This window comes from Sturnira hondurensis, unplaced genomic scaffold (genome assembly GCF_014824575.4).
Source record: "Sturnira hondurensis isolate 20B ecotype Veracruz unplaced genomic scaffold, ASM1482457v3 Scaffold0005329, whole genome shotgun sequence".
NCBI classification, from domain to species: domain Eukaryota; kingdom Metazoa; phylum Chordata; class Mammalia; order Chiroptera; family Phyllostomidae; genus Sturnira; species Sturnira hondurensis.
The window spans coordinates 11,466,759-11,486,762 of NW_028077960.1; the positions used below are offsets into that span (position 1 = coordinate 11,466,759).

At 36.5% G+C, this 20,004-nt stretch overlaps 1 protein-coding gene and 1 non-coding gene across 6 annotated transcripts in view; both read right to left on the minus strand.

Moving 5' to 3' along the window:
• Window positions 1-115: 115 nt before the first annotated feature.
• The window catches only part of PRPF39 (pre-mRNA processing factor 39), a 54,333-nt gene continuing 34,444 nt past the window's right edge, over window positions 116-20,004 (minus strand). For all 5 annotated transcript variants that reach the window (XM_037047205.1, XM_037047204.1, XM_037047207.1 and 2 more), the window contains 9 exons: window positions 8,846-9,011; window positions 8,299-8,406; window positions 6,722-6,886; window positions 6,281-6,407; window positions 5,666-5,934; window positions 4,681-4,865; window positions 1,637-1,711; window positions 1,012-1,132; window positions 116-780 (listed from right to left, as the gene is read on the minus strand). In XM_037047205.1, coding sequence (XP_036903100.1) covers window positions 724-780; window positions 1,012-1,132; window positions 1,637-1,711; window positions 4,681-4,865; window positions 5,666-5,934; window positions 6,281-6,407; window positions 6,722-6,886; window positions 8,299-8,406; window positions 8,846-9,011 — 1,273 coding nt within the window. In that variant the 3' untranslated portion in view covers window positions 116-723. The remainder of the gene's footprint in view (window positions 781-1,011; window positions 1,133-1,636; window positions 1,712-4,680; window positions 4,866-5,665; window positions 5,935-6,280; window positions 6,408-6,721; window positions 6,887-8,298; window positions 8,407-8,845; window positions 9,012-20,004) is intronic.
• Window positions 5,521-5,602, minus strand: LOC118987877 (small nucleolar RNA SNORD127). Its single transcript, XR_005066677.1, has one exon. It is a non-coding gene; the product is annotated as a small nucleolar RNA SNORD127 (small nucleolar RNA).

Sequence of the window (20,004 nt, forward strand, 5' to 3'; positions counted from 1 at the left end):
CTTCAATTTTATTACAAAAATGAAGATGATCAGTTTGATCAAAATGAAAGCTTGCTCACAAGTTTACATGAATATTGTACATACAAAGTCTCCTGAAACAACATTTTTGATATGATTTTCATTTTTCTTAAAGGGATGCAAACATTCCATTTTCTGATTTCTAATTTGTCTCTACTCCAAGACAGGATATTTTAATAGTATATCTTTTCTGCAATTAGATCAAAATTCACAAGGATAACTGAAACACAGACAAAACCTGGTCAGGAAAGATTTAAAAATCCATTTTTGGTGGGTTTTTTTTTGTTTTGTTTTGTTTTTACAGGACGTAAATCCTTAATAATCAGCCCTTACGTAGTTTCAGAATTTTGTACTACCACGTTATTTGACTGCAAACACTGACGTTATTTGCAGTCAGTGTTTTTCCTACCGTTAAGGCTACAAAACTCTGTTGCAAATGCATTGCAAAAGAATTCTAGACCACTTAATGCAAAAATCAAAAAATAGTTCTCCAATAAAAAGTAAACTTTATAAATGGTAGGAAATAGTATCTGTGGTTTGCTACTAAGTGACATTTTCCCCTATTACTAAACCAATCATATTACACAGAAACAGGGAAGACAAGTTATCAAATACGACAAGCTTTATGCTATGTTTACATCCCTCATTAAAAAAAAAATAGTCTCATACTTTTTGCACACTCCATCTGATATTTGTGTTTTCCCATCAAGTTGGAGGGGGAGGATAATACTGTCCATAATTCCAAGGATTCTGGTAATTGTACTGAAAGAAAAAGGCAAACATGTTAGCATACTAGAACTATGGCTAAGTTTGTAAAAAATAACACAGGTATATGTGTTGACTGCTGAAATTTCAAGACTTAACCACAAAATAATGATATATAATACAATCTGAAAAAAAGTTGTTTTTCTACTTAAAAAATACTATCCTAATTTATGCCTTTTAAATAACAACTATGAACAAAAAACTCATTTATGGCTAAATAAAACTCACTTGATACCAGGCACTGTAATTATATGCAGCTTGGTTTGCCTGTAAATCACCATCGATCATCTGTGTAGATGATGAAGTTGTATCTTCTGCATGTGCTTTCTTTTCCTCTGGTTCTTCTGATCTAAATAAAAGGTAAAAAGGAAATTTAAAAACTATAGATAGGCACTTTAACAAATAAATAAATGTCACTTGTGTACATTTGTTTTACTCATGTTCTTAGCCACTCAGTTGTATGTATTTACTCATGTTCTTAGCCACTCAGTTGTATGTAAATTTTTCAAATCATGAAAGTATCTGAATTACCACAACATAAGGTAACATTTTAAAATATTTATCTTTAAGCCCTGGCTGGTGTAGCTCAGTGGATTGGGCGCGGGCCTGCGAACCAGAGGATCGCGGTTTGATTCCCAGTTAGGGCACATGCCTGGGTTGCAGGCCAGTTCCCAGCAGGGGACTCATGAGAGGCAACCGTAATTGATGTTTCTCTCCCTCTCTCCTTCCCTTCCCCTCTAAACATAAATAAATAAAATATTTAAAAAAAAACAATAAATATTTGTCTTTAAAGGCATCTCCACAATGAAATGTCTTTTAAGCATCCCTCCCTGATTCAACAAAATGTACATACCCATTTTCTGCTTTCCTTTTTAAAGAATCCTGTTCTTTTAGGAGTGTCTGATGTTCATCATAAGCATTCAAAAGCCTGATAAAATTAAAATAACATACCGTTGGAATATACAAGAACTAGAATGTTAAATCTTTCAAGTTTTTTAATTACTTACTACTTAGGAAAACAAAAGAACATCCTTTGATTTTTTTTTTTTTAAATAAGCCAGCAGGCAAACCTATCCCCAGATACATTTTTTGATTTATTTCCTTTGGGAAACCACACTGCCATGTACTTTCCTTCTTCACTCTGTGTGGTTCAAAGATACAGGCCTGGCTAATTACATTATACCCTTGATGAATGGCTGGTTTAGAGGTGAGAATATGACCCACACCAGGAGTCCCATAATTTTTGAGGAACTACTTTTCTGTAGTACAGTTAGCTAAAGCTGATGGAATGATGGCCAAGAGCTACCTTTGTTTATCATTTCTAATACATGGGGAGAACCTGTCTTAGAATCTATGACACAACTAAGACAAGAACCTTCATATTTTTGTCCAGTGCAACATGAGACCTGACAATTTTACAATATGTGTACTTTTGAATCTAATTTAACAATGTTGAAGACACCTGCTACCAGGTAGGATAAAGTATTTAAAATTTGGACATAGGATAAAATAAAACTGCAGTACAATTGGTTATTGATTAAAAAAGATAAGTTTTAACAAAGCTCTGATGTGACACATAGAACTTTATAAACAATGTCACTTGAAGCCAAACTGCCTCTAAAATCGTATGACTTCATTTTGCTTTTGCAACTTCCTGAAATATTTTTAATAAAGACAAAGATGGCCTATTGCAGTTTCTTTATTGTTTTTACTTATTATAAGATGACCTTATTTTTTTATAGTAACCATAAGCCTGAACACAGATAATTAACATCTCTGTAGAAATGACCTTGATATTTTACATGCTTACACTACTTCCCTGAGCCTCTTGCATATAACCATATTTAATAATATTTACAAATAATATTGTTCCCTAAATGTTCAACATGCTATAAAACTGCTCATACCAGTAATTTCAGGTTGAATGTTTACTCATTATCAAGCACTTTAAATGGGCTAATTTCCTTAAGTCCTGTAACAACCTGTACAGATAAGAGAGACTCAATTTCCACATGAAAAATTTTGAAAACTGGAATACACAATTCATTAAGTGACAGAGCTAGGGTTTAAGCCTATATTTGTTTGACTTCAACATTCTTATCAGTTCATTATACCACTACCTAAATTTTTAAGTGGCTCACTTTTCATATTACTCCTTTTTGTAAATTAACACAAAATACTGTCTAATATTAGAGACCTTCCTTAATTGTATTTGCAAGGGCCTAACTGGCATTTTTGTACTGAGCCTCTACTCTGCATATTATTGCCAAATTTAAATGTCATTAACCTCAATCAAAACTCTGATAGCTTCCTACTGTCAACTGTGCACTGCCTGTTCTCTGAACTGAGATTAGCTTTCAAAAGCACAGCAATCAACATCACTTCCAAACTTCAGAAAACCCTTCAAATCAAGCAGATGTTGCTGTTATATAAACTTTAACTTGCTTCTACATTTTATCCTCTCCTTAGCTTACCAGTATCTAGTACCTAAGTAAATGAAGCCCCACCTCCCCTATGAACAACAACAAATCCATTCTGATCCTGAATCTTAAATTATATGTTACTTCACACACATATTTCTGTAATCACCATAACATCGAACGAGAATTAAAGCTGGAATTACATATCCCATTTTTATATACTTTCTTCAGTTCAAAATAAACAGTAGACACTAAATATATAGGACATGAGATGGTTAAGAGCAGATTATGAAGTAAATTCTAAACCCAACTGCACAATATAATAGCTAAGTAACCTCGGAAAAAATGTCCAGTCTTTCTTTAACCCTCTTCATCCATTCAAAGAATAACAGTACCCATACCCCTCACTAGACTTTTATGTATTTTACATTAGATAATTCTTACAAAACATTTAACTGAAACCAAGCACACACATATATATGTCATTGTATTACAAAGTAACTCATTAATTTTTTTTAGTTTAATTAAAATATTACACAGGCTGGAAGAATGAAGGAAAGGGATTATCTAAGTAACCTGAGTGCCAAGCTGCATGACCCATAGACCTGAGCAACAGTATGATGATGGCGTCCTGGGGGACATGAACAACAGTACGGAGATTTCAGGGCTGGCAGAGACTGGGTGGAAGTGGGTAAAGAGGGGAAAATGTGGGGAAAAATGCAGTGGCATAATAAAAAATAGATTTTTACTCAGCCATCACAAATGTATACACCCACATATATATACACAGACAGAAAAGTAATTCTTACGTTATCAACAGTTGTTTCAGTAGTTATCTCTAAATCAGAGAAGACACATGCCTAACAGCAACTGGGATATTTCCTTACAAAAATCAGTTAATCACAGCAATGCTCTAATAAATTTCTAGTCTTCTATTTGCAAATTTAAATCTTAAATTTGCCCTTTCCCAAATCCCTGAGAGTAAACCCTTCTACCACCCTCAACTTGCATCTTTTTTTACAATACACAAGGATGAAGCCATTAGGCATCATCTGTAGAACCATGTCCATCCTCTTTTCCAATTTGAAATATGATGACATTCCTATCCCATATTAGCCCATCAATGCACCTTTAGTGGCCTACATACTAAAATTTTCTGTGTTTCAGGGTTCAATCCTTGACCCATTTCCTTTTCAATGGGATTGCTGCTTCCTGCCTTCTCTTAACCACCCATTTTTTTATTGCCATGCTAACATTTTAAAAACAATCTGGAATGAAATAAAAACCGTATGTCCCACCATTAAGCACACACACATGTGCAAACTGAATCTACCCTACATATACATGAGGAAAAAGTAACTTAGGCAAACATTTTAAATTTAACAATATATTAATTTGTACTAATCATCAAATTCCAAACCAGAATTATCAATGCTCACTTACTATTCAAATAGATAATATAGAATTAAAATCTTACTTATTAACATCTGAACCAAAATCTTCAAGAAATTCCACTTTTCTCTGAGAAAATGTAATTCTCATTTTAATAGGTAATGAACCATGTATAGCTTTGTCGAAACAATTTAGGATATTTTCTTCATTTTGTTTGAGGTCACCACTATATTCCATTTCAAGTAAATTGAGGTATAACTTTGTGTTCTCCTGTGTAAAAAATAGTATCAATTAATAATATTTCTAAAACATTTTGTTTAGACCACAGATATTTAAAATGCCCTAATTTTTATGTCTCAATTTGAAAATTTCAATATGGAAAATTATGCCATATTAAATTGTGTTAAACATTTTCAGCATACGCTGAAATGGGAAAAAAAGTAATCAGCAAATTGAGAGCACATCGTACTAGTATTTCCACAACAATGTGCAAATTGTTTAATGTCAATAAATTAAAACCTTATAGCCTACCTTGATTTTAATGTGACTTGACCGACCATAAGAAATATTAAGTAAAACATTAAAAAATTATCTCTATACTTCCCAATAAATTCAAGTTTACAATGTAGATAATCATCTTAAACGGCAGCTGGAAGCAAACTGTTATAAGCCTGCCTCTTAGACCTGGGATCAGGTAAAAATAGGGAAAAAAAATGAGATAGTTCCTATACACTACCTCTTATCAATTGATATATAAAAGGAAATACTCTGGAAAAGGAAAATTAGTGTCACTGCTACATTTGCTATAGTGTAGGAGAGTGCCATACTTCTGTTCTCCCAGGCCCTCTACTTAAAAATCAGTATATTTGCTATAAAGTTTCTAAAAATGGAGAAAAAGTGCCACGATGTCTGCAAGCTTAAAAAATGGCAACATCAGTTTAGAGGGACTGTTGTCCTCATTTAGTAAATATATTACATACAGACCAAATCTTTCATCATAGTTGCCAAAAAGGAAAAAAAAAGACCACTGGTATTTTAAGGAAGACACTCCAAAAAATATATATACATACTTTGTCTCTCTCAATTGCTTCCAAAAGCACCTTTCTTGATTTTGCAGAGTTTTTTTGTATTTTGAAAAGATGTCGGGCTAGTTTGATAGCATAAAATGATGACTCGTTATTTGATTTGGCACTCTTAATGGCATCCTGAAGTAAATGTTCAGCTTCTTCCATATTTCCATGTCGTCGTTCTAAACTTACTCTTCTCAAACGAACCATTGCCAGTCCTAGAACACATTCTTCAAATGTTCTCAAGATATTCCTGGCTTCATTAATATTACCTAGAAATAGTAATTAAATGTTTATGCTTTTGTTTAAACTTCTGAAATATCCTTTATGCCAGCTATTGCCAAGCAACAGCCCACAGGCTAAAATCAGCCCTATGCCCAAATGTAACATGCTCATTCGTTTATGTATTGTCTATGGCAGCTTTTGGGCTACAATGGCATAGTTGTGAGGAAAGAGACCATATGGCCCACAAAGCCTAAAATATTTACTATCTGGCTCTTTATATAAAATTTTTACCAACCTCTACTTTACACTATCCCTTAAGGTTCAATTCCTTTTATCTTTATCCAGAGGTAACTTAAAATTCCCCAAATATCAACTGAATTTCCTCATTCTTACCCTGCTGTTCCTCAAAAGCTGCCCAAAGCATATGCACCATGGGTTTCTTTGGGAGATGAATAGTGCAAGCTCTGCTGAAGACATGCCTCACTCCTTCAATGCTATGGTTTTCCATGTACTTGGCATACTACGTACAGAAACAGAGGAAATACTGAATAATTTACAGTTGAGCAAGCCATTAAATATGTGACAGAACGATAAAATTCTATTTTTAAACCCATTCAGCACCTTTATTGAACCACTAGACTAGTTTCTGTAAGGAAGGACGAAGAGAGGCAACGAGGTTGGCATATGCAGCAGTCAAATCTGGTTGCAAGCAGACCATCTCCTAATGCAACAGATATAGTTATATGAACAACATTCAACAGAAGTACAATAAAGGTTAGTCACTAGATCAATGTTTATAATATATTCAAGTTTTAGAGCATATAATTTTCTTACCTTAATCCAAAACTCCTCATAGAGGGCACATGATATGACACATCTTTCGAAGAGAACCACAACTCGTTCATGAGTCCCATTTTCAATTTCAAATTCTAAATATTCTTTCCAGTTTTTTAGTTGTGCCTTTTCCAATGGTTTCACATGAAAATAAGGTCTTTTAATCTGTAATGAAAGTGACATGGCAATGAAAGTAAACCAACACCAACATCACAATGTGCATGAGTACAGTAATAGTATTATTTAAATTATAAATGTTCATAAACCAAAAACTTTAATCACTATATTTCATGATAAAAAAACATTTAACATTAAAACTCCTTAGGCTTTACAAATGGAAGAATTAATGTATTTTCCATTTACTCAGTTATTTTAACAGAACTACACAATTTTTTTTTACATTCAAGAAATCTCATTCTTTATTGAATATTTTAAAATTAAGCACTTACACCTTAGCAGCAGAAAGCAGATGGTTACCTCCAGGACTAGGAGTAGGAAGGGGCTACTGACTAAAAAGGGGCCAAGGGGACGAATGAACAGTTCTACATCCTGATTTTTATGGTGACTGTAGTGCACACATATTTGTCAAAAAGCATTTTACTAGCCAGCCACAAAAAAACTACACACAGCTGGCCCTCCACATCCATGGGTTTGCATCCATGGATTTAACCAACCACAAATTGAAAATACTTAAAAACAAAACCAAACCCCCCCAGAAACTCCCAAAAAGCAAAACTTCAATTTACCACACTCCAAGCACTAGGCTGAATCCCCATGAATGAAATGATGCATAGGCATACCCTGCTCTACCCTACATGCAAATATAGATTATATATATACTGTGCCATTTTACATAAGATACTTGAGCAGCCAAGGATTTTGGTATCCATGGGGGCCTTCGAACCAATCCTCTAGGGTTACCAAAACTGTACTGTATGATTTCATTAATATAAAAGGCCATAATAGGAAAATCTATAAAAACACAAAGTCGATCATTGGTATCTTAGGGCTAGGACTGGGATGGGAGGAGTGTTAAGTGAGTAAGGGAATAGAGGGGTGAGATCTAAATGGTAAAGTTTCTTTTTGAGGTGAAAAAAATACCCTAAAATTTACTCTACTGAATTACAGTTATTTGTGAATATTTAATGAACTAGTGAATTATATAAAGAGGTGAACTATATATGTGAATTATATCTAAAGCTTTTAAAAATAAAAATAAAAAATTAGAATTATAAAAAACCCTCATTTTACTGTATACCTAAAATGGGTGCATTTTGTTTTATGTAAAGTACAATTCAATAAAGTTGATTTCTAAAATTGAAAAACTATAAAAAACATTGTATTCATTAAAGAGATACCTTGCAATTCAAGGAAGTCTAAATCTAGTAAGATTCTGAAATTGATCATGGAAAATGATAAACCTGGTAATGGTAGCAACAAATGGGACAAACACCATGACTTAAATTAGCAAAAATAAAAAATGAAAAAGTAGTATAGAAAGTAGTAGAAAAAGGTAAAAAAAAAAAAGGAGTATAGGCATTATTTGAAACTGAAAATTACAAAATAAAAGCACTTACACCTTCTTCAAATGTCCACCTTTTACTAACTTCATGCTCATTATAATTAAACATTTCTTGATGAATTTCAATAATTCGATGCCTCATGTTTTCTATTTCAGTAATTAGCTTGGGAAGAAAATGAAAAAAATTTAAAGTCACACAAGTTATATACTGAAATGTTTAAATGTCACTGCATTTTACCATTATCTATACATAGTTTAGTTTTGGAATACTGGTAGGTTTTAAAGTGTTATCAGTTGTGTGTAAGTACAATTAATAGTACTAAAACTTATTAAGAGTTTCCTTATAAACTACTTTCTAATTTGTTTTTTTTAATAGGGCTTGTACAGCATAATTAGGCGAAATATTCTTTCTAAGCTATTTCCAGATGTCTCATAGTAAAATATATTCTCTACTTAAGTCTCTATTTAAACTATACCAGCTAAGGAATTCCCATTTGCCTTAATCAGAAATTAACTTTACATGAACTACAAATCATATCTCATACACAATCAAATGATATAAAGTCTAGTTTCTCAATGGATTTTTAAATCAGTCTAATTACCTTCGCAGGATCAGTGATGTCTTCAATTCCTGATGGCAGATCATCACCAGGTGGACCATCATCACCACTATGTCCATTTACAGAAGCTAATTCCCTTCGAAGCTGAATAAACTGTTCACCAGTCAGAAGATCTCTAGGCAAATTATTCTGTACATGCTCTTTAAATCTAAAAGACAACAAAAATACATGCTGTTAACTCCTACCACACATTTCTCTTTCAAATGACCTCTGATTTAAAGAAAGAAACCAAAACTACACCCTACTACTTGACAAAACCGTCTACAGACATCTTCATTTCTTTTCTGCCTTTGCAATAGTATGGAGAAGGCATGGACAGGCATAAAGTCAATCCCAGTTCTGTCCATTATTAGTTGTTTGACTTAAGGAACGTTTCCCCCTTCTTTAAATTCTGGTTTCTTCTTCTATAAAATTGCACATTCCCTATCTTGCAAAGTTACTGTAAAACTAAATATAGTTATCCATATTTAAACTATAAATGATCACTTATAAATGATCAATGTTTGCATTTCCTTCCCCACCTCCCAATTACTCATGAATCCATGTGTCCGTATCAAACAGAATTAGCCTAAAGTAATGAAGAATCTTCTACGTGCAAAATTAAATGGCCACTTGTTTCATAATACATACAGCCTCTACTCTAATGATGTCTTCAGTACTTAAAGCTGATAAGCACAACTTCCTTTTAGAAAGAACATTCTGCATCCATGACTCCTGAGTTACCACTTCTTTGGTTTTCCTCCAAGTCTCTGACTGCTTCTTGATCTCCTTTGAGGGTTGCCCCTTACTATCTGTCCCTAAAGGCTAAGTATTCCTGAGGATTCAACTCTGCATTTTGTTATCACCTATTTTTACATATTTCTCTGACCAATCTTATTATTAATAGTTAAATAATAAGCTCATTATGACTCAGAACTATAAATCAAGCCCAAACTTTTCACCTAAATTTCACATTAGTATATCCAACTGTCAACACTCTGCACAAAAAATACACAATATTTCACCATGTATAATGCATAATTTTTTGCCCAAATTCTTAAGGGAAAAATAAAGATGAGCATTGTACATGGGTACCTGAAATAGCTTGTGTCTATCTGTCCTTGGGTTTTGTAATTATTTGTTACATAAAATTTCTTCTACCATATTATATTAAAAAATAAACACTAAACTTTCTTTATAAGACAAGTATCTAAATATAAATAAAAATTGAATTAAAAAATTAGAACATTTTTTTCCTGAAAACAAGGGCCAGAAATGTGGGTGTGCATTATACATGGCAAAATACAGAATAATTTTAAGCAAAGATCGTTTTGAAAAAATATTTCATATCATTCACACAAATTAATTTGTATATATACACAAATTTTAACCCAATACACTAATTTTAAAAGCTAAATATTTATACTATCTCAATTTGGAAACTTATATACAAAATGTAAACCTTCTTCATCCACAAATCAACACCCTCCACGTTTCTGATCTTGATTAATGGTAGTTAGTAAATCAGTTTCCCAATCTCTTCCACTTAAATTAACACGTATATTCCACTGAATACCTAGTTCTACTAATAAATTCATGCCTTGCTCACTTTTCACCTGGATAAACTGGTCTTCCTGCCTCTAGTCTCAGAACTCTTATGCCCACCCCAATACTACCACCAAAAATGTTATCAAAAATTAAAACTGAAAAACAAAAGAGTAAACACAATCATAAGCCCCTCCTGTCAAAATAATTTCACTACATTTATCTAGCAGTCAAGCTAAAATCCAATCTTCTCAGATAAATCTTTGATATTGTGACCAAGCCTTTGAATCAACCCACGTCTTCAATGTAAGTAATGGACATGGTTGTACATATACCACATATTCCAACATTATGAATTTCCCAAGTCTCTTAAAATTGATTTAGGCTATTGACACACCTGGATTTTTAGACTTTCACAAATGTGTGTAAATGACATAAGAAAATAATTTAAATTATGCAAAATCTACGGATAAAAAGCTTAACTTGGACCATTTCACTACTGGGAGGAAAAAATGTAGAGTGCCCTATTTTAAAAACATCAGAAATAAAGAGGTAACTCTCAAATATGTAGTAACCAAATAAACAAACTTAATATTCAGATGTTAAAACTCAAAATTGAGGACAAAATGCAGGCAAGAAACTCAAATAAGATAAAATCAAAGATTATAGAGTATGAATTTAAAATAAGTGCTACATTATACAGAAAAATCTTTCAAATAGTGATAAAATATGCATAATACTAAGCAGTAATTTTCGATCAGCTTTTCCTTCAATAAAGAATGGATGAGTGTCTAGTATATGTTGTTCTCTATTTCTAGGTGTTAAGAATAAAAAGATTTAATAAGCTTCAAAAATGGACATGTAAAAGATACAGGAGACACAGCAGTGTTATTAGTGCTAAGATAAATAGGTAAAGTGGTGTCACAAATAACAGAAGATATTTTCTATTACCTGGGTGAACTGGGAAAGATTCCCAGAGAAGACAATAAGCTATATGTTCTTGGGAAATAGGAGTTCACCATAAAAATGGAAGTGAAAAAGGAATTAGCCACAAAAGTACAAAACACCACCCTTTAGGAAATTATCAGTACAAAGGTATTCCTAGAGCTTAGGAACTTCCAAAAACCAGATCTGGGAAAGATAACATTACAAAATCCTCATGCTAAGAAAGATTTTATTAGATATTTTCTTAAATATTCAGTGTACAAGGCCTGTGTGCAAAAGGACTAGTCGCTGTTAATATAACAAGAACAGTCTGTGTGACATCAGTGTAACCTAACACCCAAGGACAGTGGACTGAAATGAGCATTTGTAAACAACGACCTAACTGTATCAGCCTCTGGGGATGGCACACGCTGTTGAGTGAGCATGTATACTGTGTGGTTGCCGCATTTGAAATGAGCAAGTACAGCAACAAATCTGCCTCAAGTTTTGTGTTAAGCTTGAACATTCCTCTGCAGAAACTATTTGGATGATTCAGAAGGTGGCAATTATGGGCAACTGGTGATTGGCAGCTTTATCAGAAACACATCCACTCATGCAGCTCATGCATCACATCTCATGCAGTTTTTTGGCAAAACTTGAAACCATCCAGGTGACTCAGATCCCGTAAAACCCAGATTTGGTGTCCCGCAACTTCTGGCTTTTCCTAAAACTAAAATCACTTTTGAAAGGGAAGAGATTTCAATCTCTTGAAGAGACTCAGGAAAATATGATGGGGCAGCTGATGGCAACGGGGAGAACTGTGTGAGGTCCCATGGTGCCTACTTTAAAAGGGACTGAGGCATCATTGTCCTATGTATAATATTTCTTGGTTTATCTTCAGTAAATGTCTATACTTTTCATATTACGTGGCTGGACACCTTCTGGACCAACACTGTATATCTAATATGTACATCTGTGTAACAAATATTTCTACTGTAGCACTTAAAGTACTTTTCTTAACATATTTCATTTCCATGAGGCCAAGCCCAGTCACACATAGCTGAGGAATTTGAGACTTTGTTCCTGTAACATAAAAAGCTTATGTGTTACACAGCAAGTGCTAACAAATAGAATGAGTATATTATGCAAAAGAAAATATTGCAGTGATTCTCAAGGCAGATAGTCATGAGTATCTAATTTATTTATACAACTACAAGATTACCTACATAAACACTACTTATGAGTGTGCTACATACTGATAAAAAAAGTGGTTCTCAATATATTAGTGAAAAAGCACATTAAAAACAGCAGTGGTTCTCAATATACTAAGTGAAAAAAAGGCACATCAAACAGCACTATGTATAATGTAATCAACAAACTTCTATTATAAACATATATGCACTTTTAAAAGTCTAGTGGGAGCCCTGACCTGGTAACTCACTTAGTTGGTACACTGTCCCAATACGCAAAGGCTGCAGGTTTGATTCCGGTCAGGGCAGATATAAGAGTCAGTCAATGAATGAATAAAGAAGTGGAACAACAAACCAGAATTTTGTTTCTCTCTCTCTAAAAATATATATTTACAAATATATACTTTATATAATTTTAAAATTTATAAATACATACATATATATAATTTTTAAAATTTAAAGTTAAAGAAAAAAGCTTAGTGGAGTGATTCATTAAAAAAAAACAGATTTAGAGGAGACTGTACAAGAACTTCAGGGCAACACAATCTAATTTCTAGTCAGCTTCCAACCACTTACTAATGCTATGACCTTATGTTAATACTTTAATCTTTAACAGTACCTATACCTTGCTGACTTACTGTGAGGATTAAATAAGTTACAGGGCACTCAGAACAATGTCTCCTAGTCATATTTTATTTTTCTTGCCCAAAGTAGGGTTTTATAATCATAGATTTTAGCTTTATTTTAGATTGTAGAAAAATTGGTTTATGAAAAAGCATCCCTTTTTGTCACATTTAAAATCTTTGTAGTGATCTATAGATTCAATGCAATTTCTATTAAAATACCAATGGAATATTTCACTGAACTAGAACAATCCAAAAATTTATATAGAACCACAAAAGCCCCCAAATAGCCACAGCAATCTTGAGAAAGAACAAAGCTGGAAGTACCACAGTACCTGATATCAAACTATACTAAAAGGATATAGGAATCAAAATAGCATAGTAATGGTGTAAAAGCAGACATATAGATCAGTAGAATAGAAGTCTAGAAACAACCCACACCTATATGGTAAATTAATATTTGACAACAGAGGCAAGAACATACGGTGAGTAAAGACAGACTGCTCAATAAAAGGTGTTAGGAAAATTGGACAGACAGGCGCAAAAAATGAAACTAGACCATCTTCTTATACCACATAAGAAGTTTGTCCAAAAGGTATCAAGCCATGTGATATGAAAAATTGAGACATTTACTGAAGAAGGCACAAGGTACAAAAAACTCTATATGTACATGGGACAATTATGCCTCAGTCCCCTTTAAAGTAAGTACCTTCGGACCTCACACAGTTGTGCCAATTACCATCAGCTGTTCTGTGTTATGTTCCTGATCTTATCTATGGTCTGAAATCTCTTCCCTTACAAAGGTGATTTTGGTTTTGAGGAAAAGCCAGAAGTCACAGGGTGCCAAACCTAGGTTGTAGGGTAGCTGGGTCACTTGGGTGATTGGATGTTTTGCAAAAACACTGTATGATATGTGATGAATGAGCAGGCATGTTGTCATGATGAAGTTGCTAATCACCAGTTCCCCATAGGTGTGGCCTTCTGAATCATCTGAATGCATGCACATACCATCTTGGCTGCTAGATTATATAGAAATTGTGCAAAGCATTCTTGTCATGTTAACAATGGATGGACTTTTCCTGGAAAGACCTTGTAAAAGAGTGAACTCAAAACAGATTAAACACTTAAATTTAAGACTCAAAAGCATGAAAATCACAAGAAAACATAAGCAGCAAAATCTCAAACATTTCTCTTATTTTTCCTAATATCTCCTAGGCAAGGAAAACAAAAGAAAAAATAAGACTTCCGCCAAGATGGAGGCGTAGGTGGAAACACTGTGCCTTCTAGCACAACCAAGTCTGAATACAACAAAGGTTTAGTAAACAAAGACGCAGCCCAAGAACAGAAAATAGAACTATAGAGAAGTCTGACAACAATGAACCGTTCAACTGGGAGGGTAAGAGGGGTGGCTAAGAGGGGCGGCACCAGCAGCAGAGCAGGTTCGGGCAGGAAAGATTCCCCCGACCCCAGGCAGCCGGGGTAGCACTGGGCAGACCCAGTGAGGAGGTGGGGTGGGGGGCTGACTGCGGTCACACATTCGTGTGCAAATAAGCCAGCGGGGGCAGGGGGAGCAGTGAGACAGATCTCGCAGGCCCCAGGGGCGAACCCAGTGAGGGCATAAGGTGGTAAGGCAGGCTGACCAAGATCGCACATTCACACGCAGTGGGATGGACCACGCGGCCCAGGCGGCAGGAGGCAGCACAGGGAACCGCCATTGCTATCCTTTGACCCCATCCCCACATACACTGCCACACCCCAGCAACTGAGTTGCCCTGCCCTGGTGAACACCTAGGGCTCCGCTCCTCATACATAACAGGCACAAAGAGTCAAAAATATGGCTCAAGAAGAACTCAAAGCCCCAGAGCCGATAACTCTAAGCGAAAAAGAAATAGCAAACCTCTCAGATGCACAGTTCAAAACACTAGTGATCAGGATGCTCACAGAACTGGTTGATTATAGTCACAAATTAGAGGGACATATGAAGGCTAAACTAATTGAAATGAAGGGAAATGCACAGGAAACCAACAGTGACGGCAAGGAAACTGGGACTCAAATCAAGGGGGTGGACCAGAAGGAAGGAAGAAATGACCAAACAGAAAAATGTGAACTTACAAGAATTCAAAAAAAACAAGGAGAGGCTTAGGAACCTCCAGGACATCTTTAAACGTTCCAACATCTGAATTACAGGGGTGCCAGAAGGGGAAGAGAACAGCCAGAAGTGGAAAAGTTATTTGAACAAATAATAAAGGAGAACTTCCCCAGTCTGGCAAAGGAAATAGACTTCCAGGAAATCCAGGAAGCTCAGAGAGTGCCAAAGAAGTTGGACCCAAGGACACACCAAGGCACATCATAATTACATTAGCCAAGATTAAAATGAAGGAGAGAATCCTAGAAGCAGCAAGAGATAAGGGGACAGTCACCTACAAAGGAGTGCCCATCAGACTGTCAGCAGATTTCTCAAAAGAGACCTTACAGGCAAGAAGGGGCTGGAAAGAAGAATTTCAAGTCATGAAACCCAAAGATCTACATCCAAGATTGCTCTATCCAGCAAAACCTTCATTTAAAATGGAAAGACAGATAAAGTGCTTCTCAGATAAGATCAAATTCAAGGAGTTCATCATCACCAAGCCCTTATTATATGAAATGTTAAAGGGACTTATCTAAGAAAAAGAAGATAAAAAATATGAACAGTGAAAGGACAGCAAACTCACAATCACTAACAACCACACCTAAAACAAAAGCAAACCAAGAGGACAGCTAGATCAGGAGTGGAACCATAGAAATGAAGAACACATGGAGGGTTAGCAATAGCGGAGTGGAAAGAGGAGAAGGGGGGAGAAGATACAGAAAATAAGTAGCATAAATGGTAGGTAAAAAATAGATAGGGGCGCCCTGGTTGGTGTAGCTTAGTGGATTGAGCGCGGGCCTGCGAACCACAGGATCGTGGTTCGATTCCCAGTCAGGGCACATGCCTGGGTTGCAGCCCAGTTCCCAGCAGGGGACTCACGAGAGGCAATCGTACATTGATATTTCTCTCCTTCTCTCCTCCCCTTTCTAAAAGATAAATAAATAAAAAATCTTACAAAAAAATAGATAGGTGGGAGGGCAAGAATAGTAGGGGAAATATAGAATCTAAAGAACTTGAGACACGTGGTCATAAACTAAAGCGGGGAGAATGGTGGGGGAGGGGGTGTGCAGGGTGGAGGGGAATGAAGGGAGGAGGAAATAGAACTGTAATAGTATAACAAATAAAATATATTTTAAAAAATAAGTGAGACTACACTGGACAAAAAAGTTATTATTACACATCCCTCACTGGATAACTCAGTTGCCTAGAGCATTATCCTGATAAGCCATGGTTGCAGGTTCAATCTCTAGTCAGGGCAACCAATGAATACACAGGTTAAGTAGAACAACAAACAGATGTCTGTCTGTCAGTATGCCCCACCATCTTTGTCTAAAAAATAAAATAAGTCAATAAATTAAAAGAAAAAGATTCGCTCTTGTTTTTTTTTTTTTTTTAAATATTTTATTTATTTATCTTTAGAGGGGAAGGGAAGGAGAGAGGAAGAGAAACATCAATGTATGGTTGCTTCTCATGCATCCCCTGCTGGGAACTGGCCTGCAGGGAACTGGCCTGCAACCCACGCATGTGCCCTGACTGGGAATCGAACCGTAATCGTCTGGTTCGCAGGCCCGCGCTCAATCCACTAAGCTACACGAGCCAGGGTGTTTTTTTTTTTTAAGATAATTTTTTTAAAAATATTTTATTTATTTATCTTTAGAGGGGACGGGAAGGAGAGAGGAAGGAAACATCAATGTATGGTTGTTTCTTGTGCCTCCCCTGCAGAGAACTGGCCCCTGCAGAGAACTGGCCCCTGCCGGAAACTGGCCTGCAACCCACGCATGTGCCCTGACTGGGAATCGAACCGCGATCGTCTGGTTCGCAGGCCCGGGCTCAATCCACTGAGCTACACCAGCCAGGTCTTCGCTCTTGCTGAAAGTTACTGCACAGCAAAGAAAACCATCAACAAAATTAAAAGGAAAAAAAGATAAAAATTAAAAAACATTTTTAAATTAAAAAAAAAAACTGAATGGGAGAACACATTCCCCAATAATACATATAAAAGTTTACCATGCAAATTTTACAATGATTTCATACAACTCAACACCAAAAAACAATCCATTTAAAAAATGGGCATAGAACCTGAAGAAACACTTCTCCAAAAGTGACACAAAGATGGCCAAACTACACATATGAAAAGATGCTTGACATCATTGCCCATCAGACAAATGTGAATTAAAACCACAATGATATATCCCTCATACCTGTCAAAATGGCTATCATCAATAAATCAATATCCACAGGCCAGCAGGAAAAGTGAAATACAGCTAGCCATTCGTTTTTCTATCTTTCATGTTTTGATCAAGTTATTTAAAATTGCCCTATAATTTACCACTTGCATATGTGTAACCCACTCTTGTAAAATAATCTTTCGATATGTCTTTGTTTGAAACAACAAAAAAAATCAACAAACAAGTTGACAAAGAAGTGGAGAAAATGGAACCCTCCAACACCATGGGTAGGAATGTATACTGGAGCAGCCACTATGGAAAGCAGTTTGGAGTTACCTCAAAAAATTAAAAATGAGCTTGACTGTGGGTTGGGAGTTGTTCCCACAAAACAAAAGGTGGTCAGTTCAGTTCCCAGTCAGGACACATGCCTGGGTGGTGAGCCAAGTCCTCAATTCGCAGCATGCAAGAGGCAACCAATTGATGTTTGTCCTGCACATCGATGTTTTTCTCCCTCTCTTCCTCCCTTCCTCTCTCTAAAAATAAATACTGTAAATAAATCTTTTTCAAAATTGAAATTCAACTTTGAATTCAACTTCTCAGTATATACCAAAGAGAACCAAAATACTGATTTTAAAGAATATGTGCACCACTATGTTCGCTACAGTATTTTCCCTCCCCCCCCCAAGATTATTACTTATTTACTTTTAGAGAGAGGGGAAGGAAGAGAGAAAAAGAGGGAGAGAAACATCGACATGTGGTTGCCTCTCACATACCCCAACTGGAGACTCAGCCTACAACTTAGGCATGTGTCCTGACTAGGAATCAAACTTACAACCCTTTCGCTCGAAGGGCAGCATTCAATCTACTGAGCCACACCAGCCAGGGCTTACTACAGCATTATCTACAGTAGCCAAGATTCAGAAGCAGCCAAACTACCAGTCAACAGGTAAGAGGATAAAAAAGATGTGGGGTAAATATGAAAAATGGAACATTACTTGGCCATAAAAAGAATGAAATCTTATCATCTGAGACAGCATGGAGGGACCTAGAAATTAATATGCTTAGTTAAGTCAGTCAGAGAAAGACACCACCATATGAGAGGACCCAAGATGGCAGCAGAGCATGTAGAAGCTACACTAACCTACACCAGGGTAAAACTGGAATTACAACTAAGTTATAGAAAAATCATCCTGAACAACCAACTGAACACCAGCTGGAGATAAGCATTATAAACAGAGACAGACGGAGGAAGCCACTTCACCACAATGAGATTGGTAAGGAGTGCAGAGTAGGGGTGAAAGGACTGGCTGGGCTGCCACCAATGGCAGCAAGAGTTCAAGAGGAATACTCCAGCAGCTAGGGGATTCCCCCTGAGGTGTGGGATCTAAACCCCAAACTGGGCTACCCAGCCTACAGCAAGAGAATCAGGAAAGGAACCCAAATAAGATACTGTTGTAAAAATTGGCAGGGTTTCTGTCCACCAGGAAGAGATGGCTGGAGATGCAGAGTGTCTTAAAGGGCCAACAAACAAAATGCCATTTGAGACTATTTACCCTGGGCTCTAGCAAAGAGAGGTCAGAGTGGACTAGAGAGTAGAGAGTAGAGTCTGAGACTGGTGATTCTAGGAAGAGAAGTGAACAGTGAGCCATCAGGATCCCTGTGCTGAGTCATTCCCTATATTACCAGAGCCATCTCAGGAAGAGTACTCCCCTCCAAGATGCATCAGCCTGAAGGACAACACTAGCCCTGCCCACAGGAATTACTCTGCCCACCTTGAGGTGCTTAAGTCCTGCAGCTGATGAGTAGAGCTGTAAGACAGCAAAACTGACTAATGCTACAGAAAGCCTGCAGGCAGAGGCAGATTGCTGGGAGCTCTAAGACTTCAGTAAAATCTTCCCCAGGCCTGGTGATGATAAAAGCCAGCCTTAGTGTGCAGCCAGGTTCTTTCCATACACACAAAAGCCCAGGAGAGGAGGCCACACTTTGTGGACCACTGATATGTTGTGGAATGCTCTGCCTGGTTCTAGGAATTGTAACTCTAACCCCTGTGGCTAAGGAGGAGTAAGTGACCTCTGGAATGCAAGCCACAAGAGACAAAGCTTGTCTCTGGTAGCAAATGCTGCCTCAGTTTCCTCCCTGCCCTCAAAGTTTGTTCGGAAGTCCTTGACAAGTAAGACCCTTCAGAGTAGGGTCAGACACAACCACCTGGGAGGCCATAATGGGACGACTGCGACAAAGAGGGAGCAATGGACTCTTGCCCCCACCTCCACCCCTGGGGCTTTAACAAAGCCCAAGTCCCCATGTACTCTGGGAGAAGCGCTTCCAGGCTCTAATCCCCTTAAGCCTGAATACCTGATGGGGAGAAGTGCAGCTCCTTGCCTTGCTAGAGCGTGTACTGGGGGAAAATCTGGCATCACAAAGACTTCCTGATAAACTTGTGAAATCTGCTCTGCTAAAGAGTGCTTTCATTCATATGTTAAGGGTTCAAGCAAGAAACCCTAAAACTCTTCCTGACAGACGCTGACTCGGACTAAGCCCTCAGATTTCTCTGAAATGTTATCTACTGTTGATCCTTGCCGCCCTG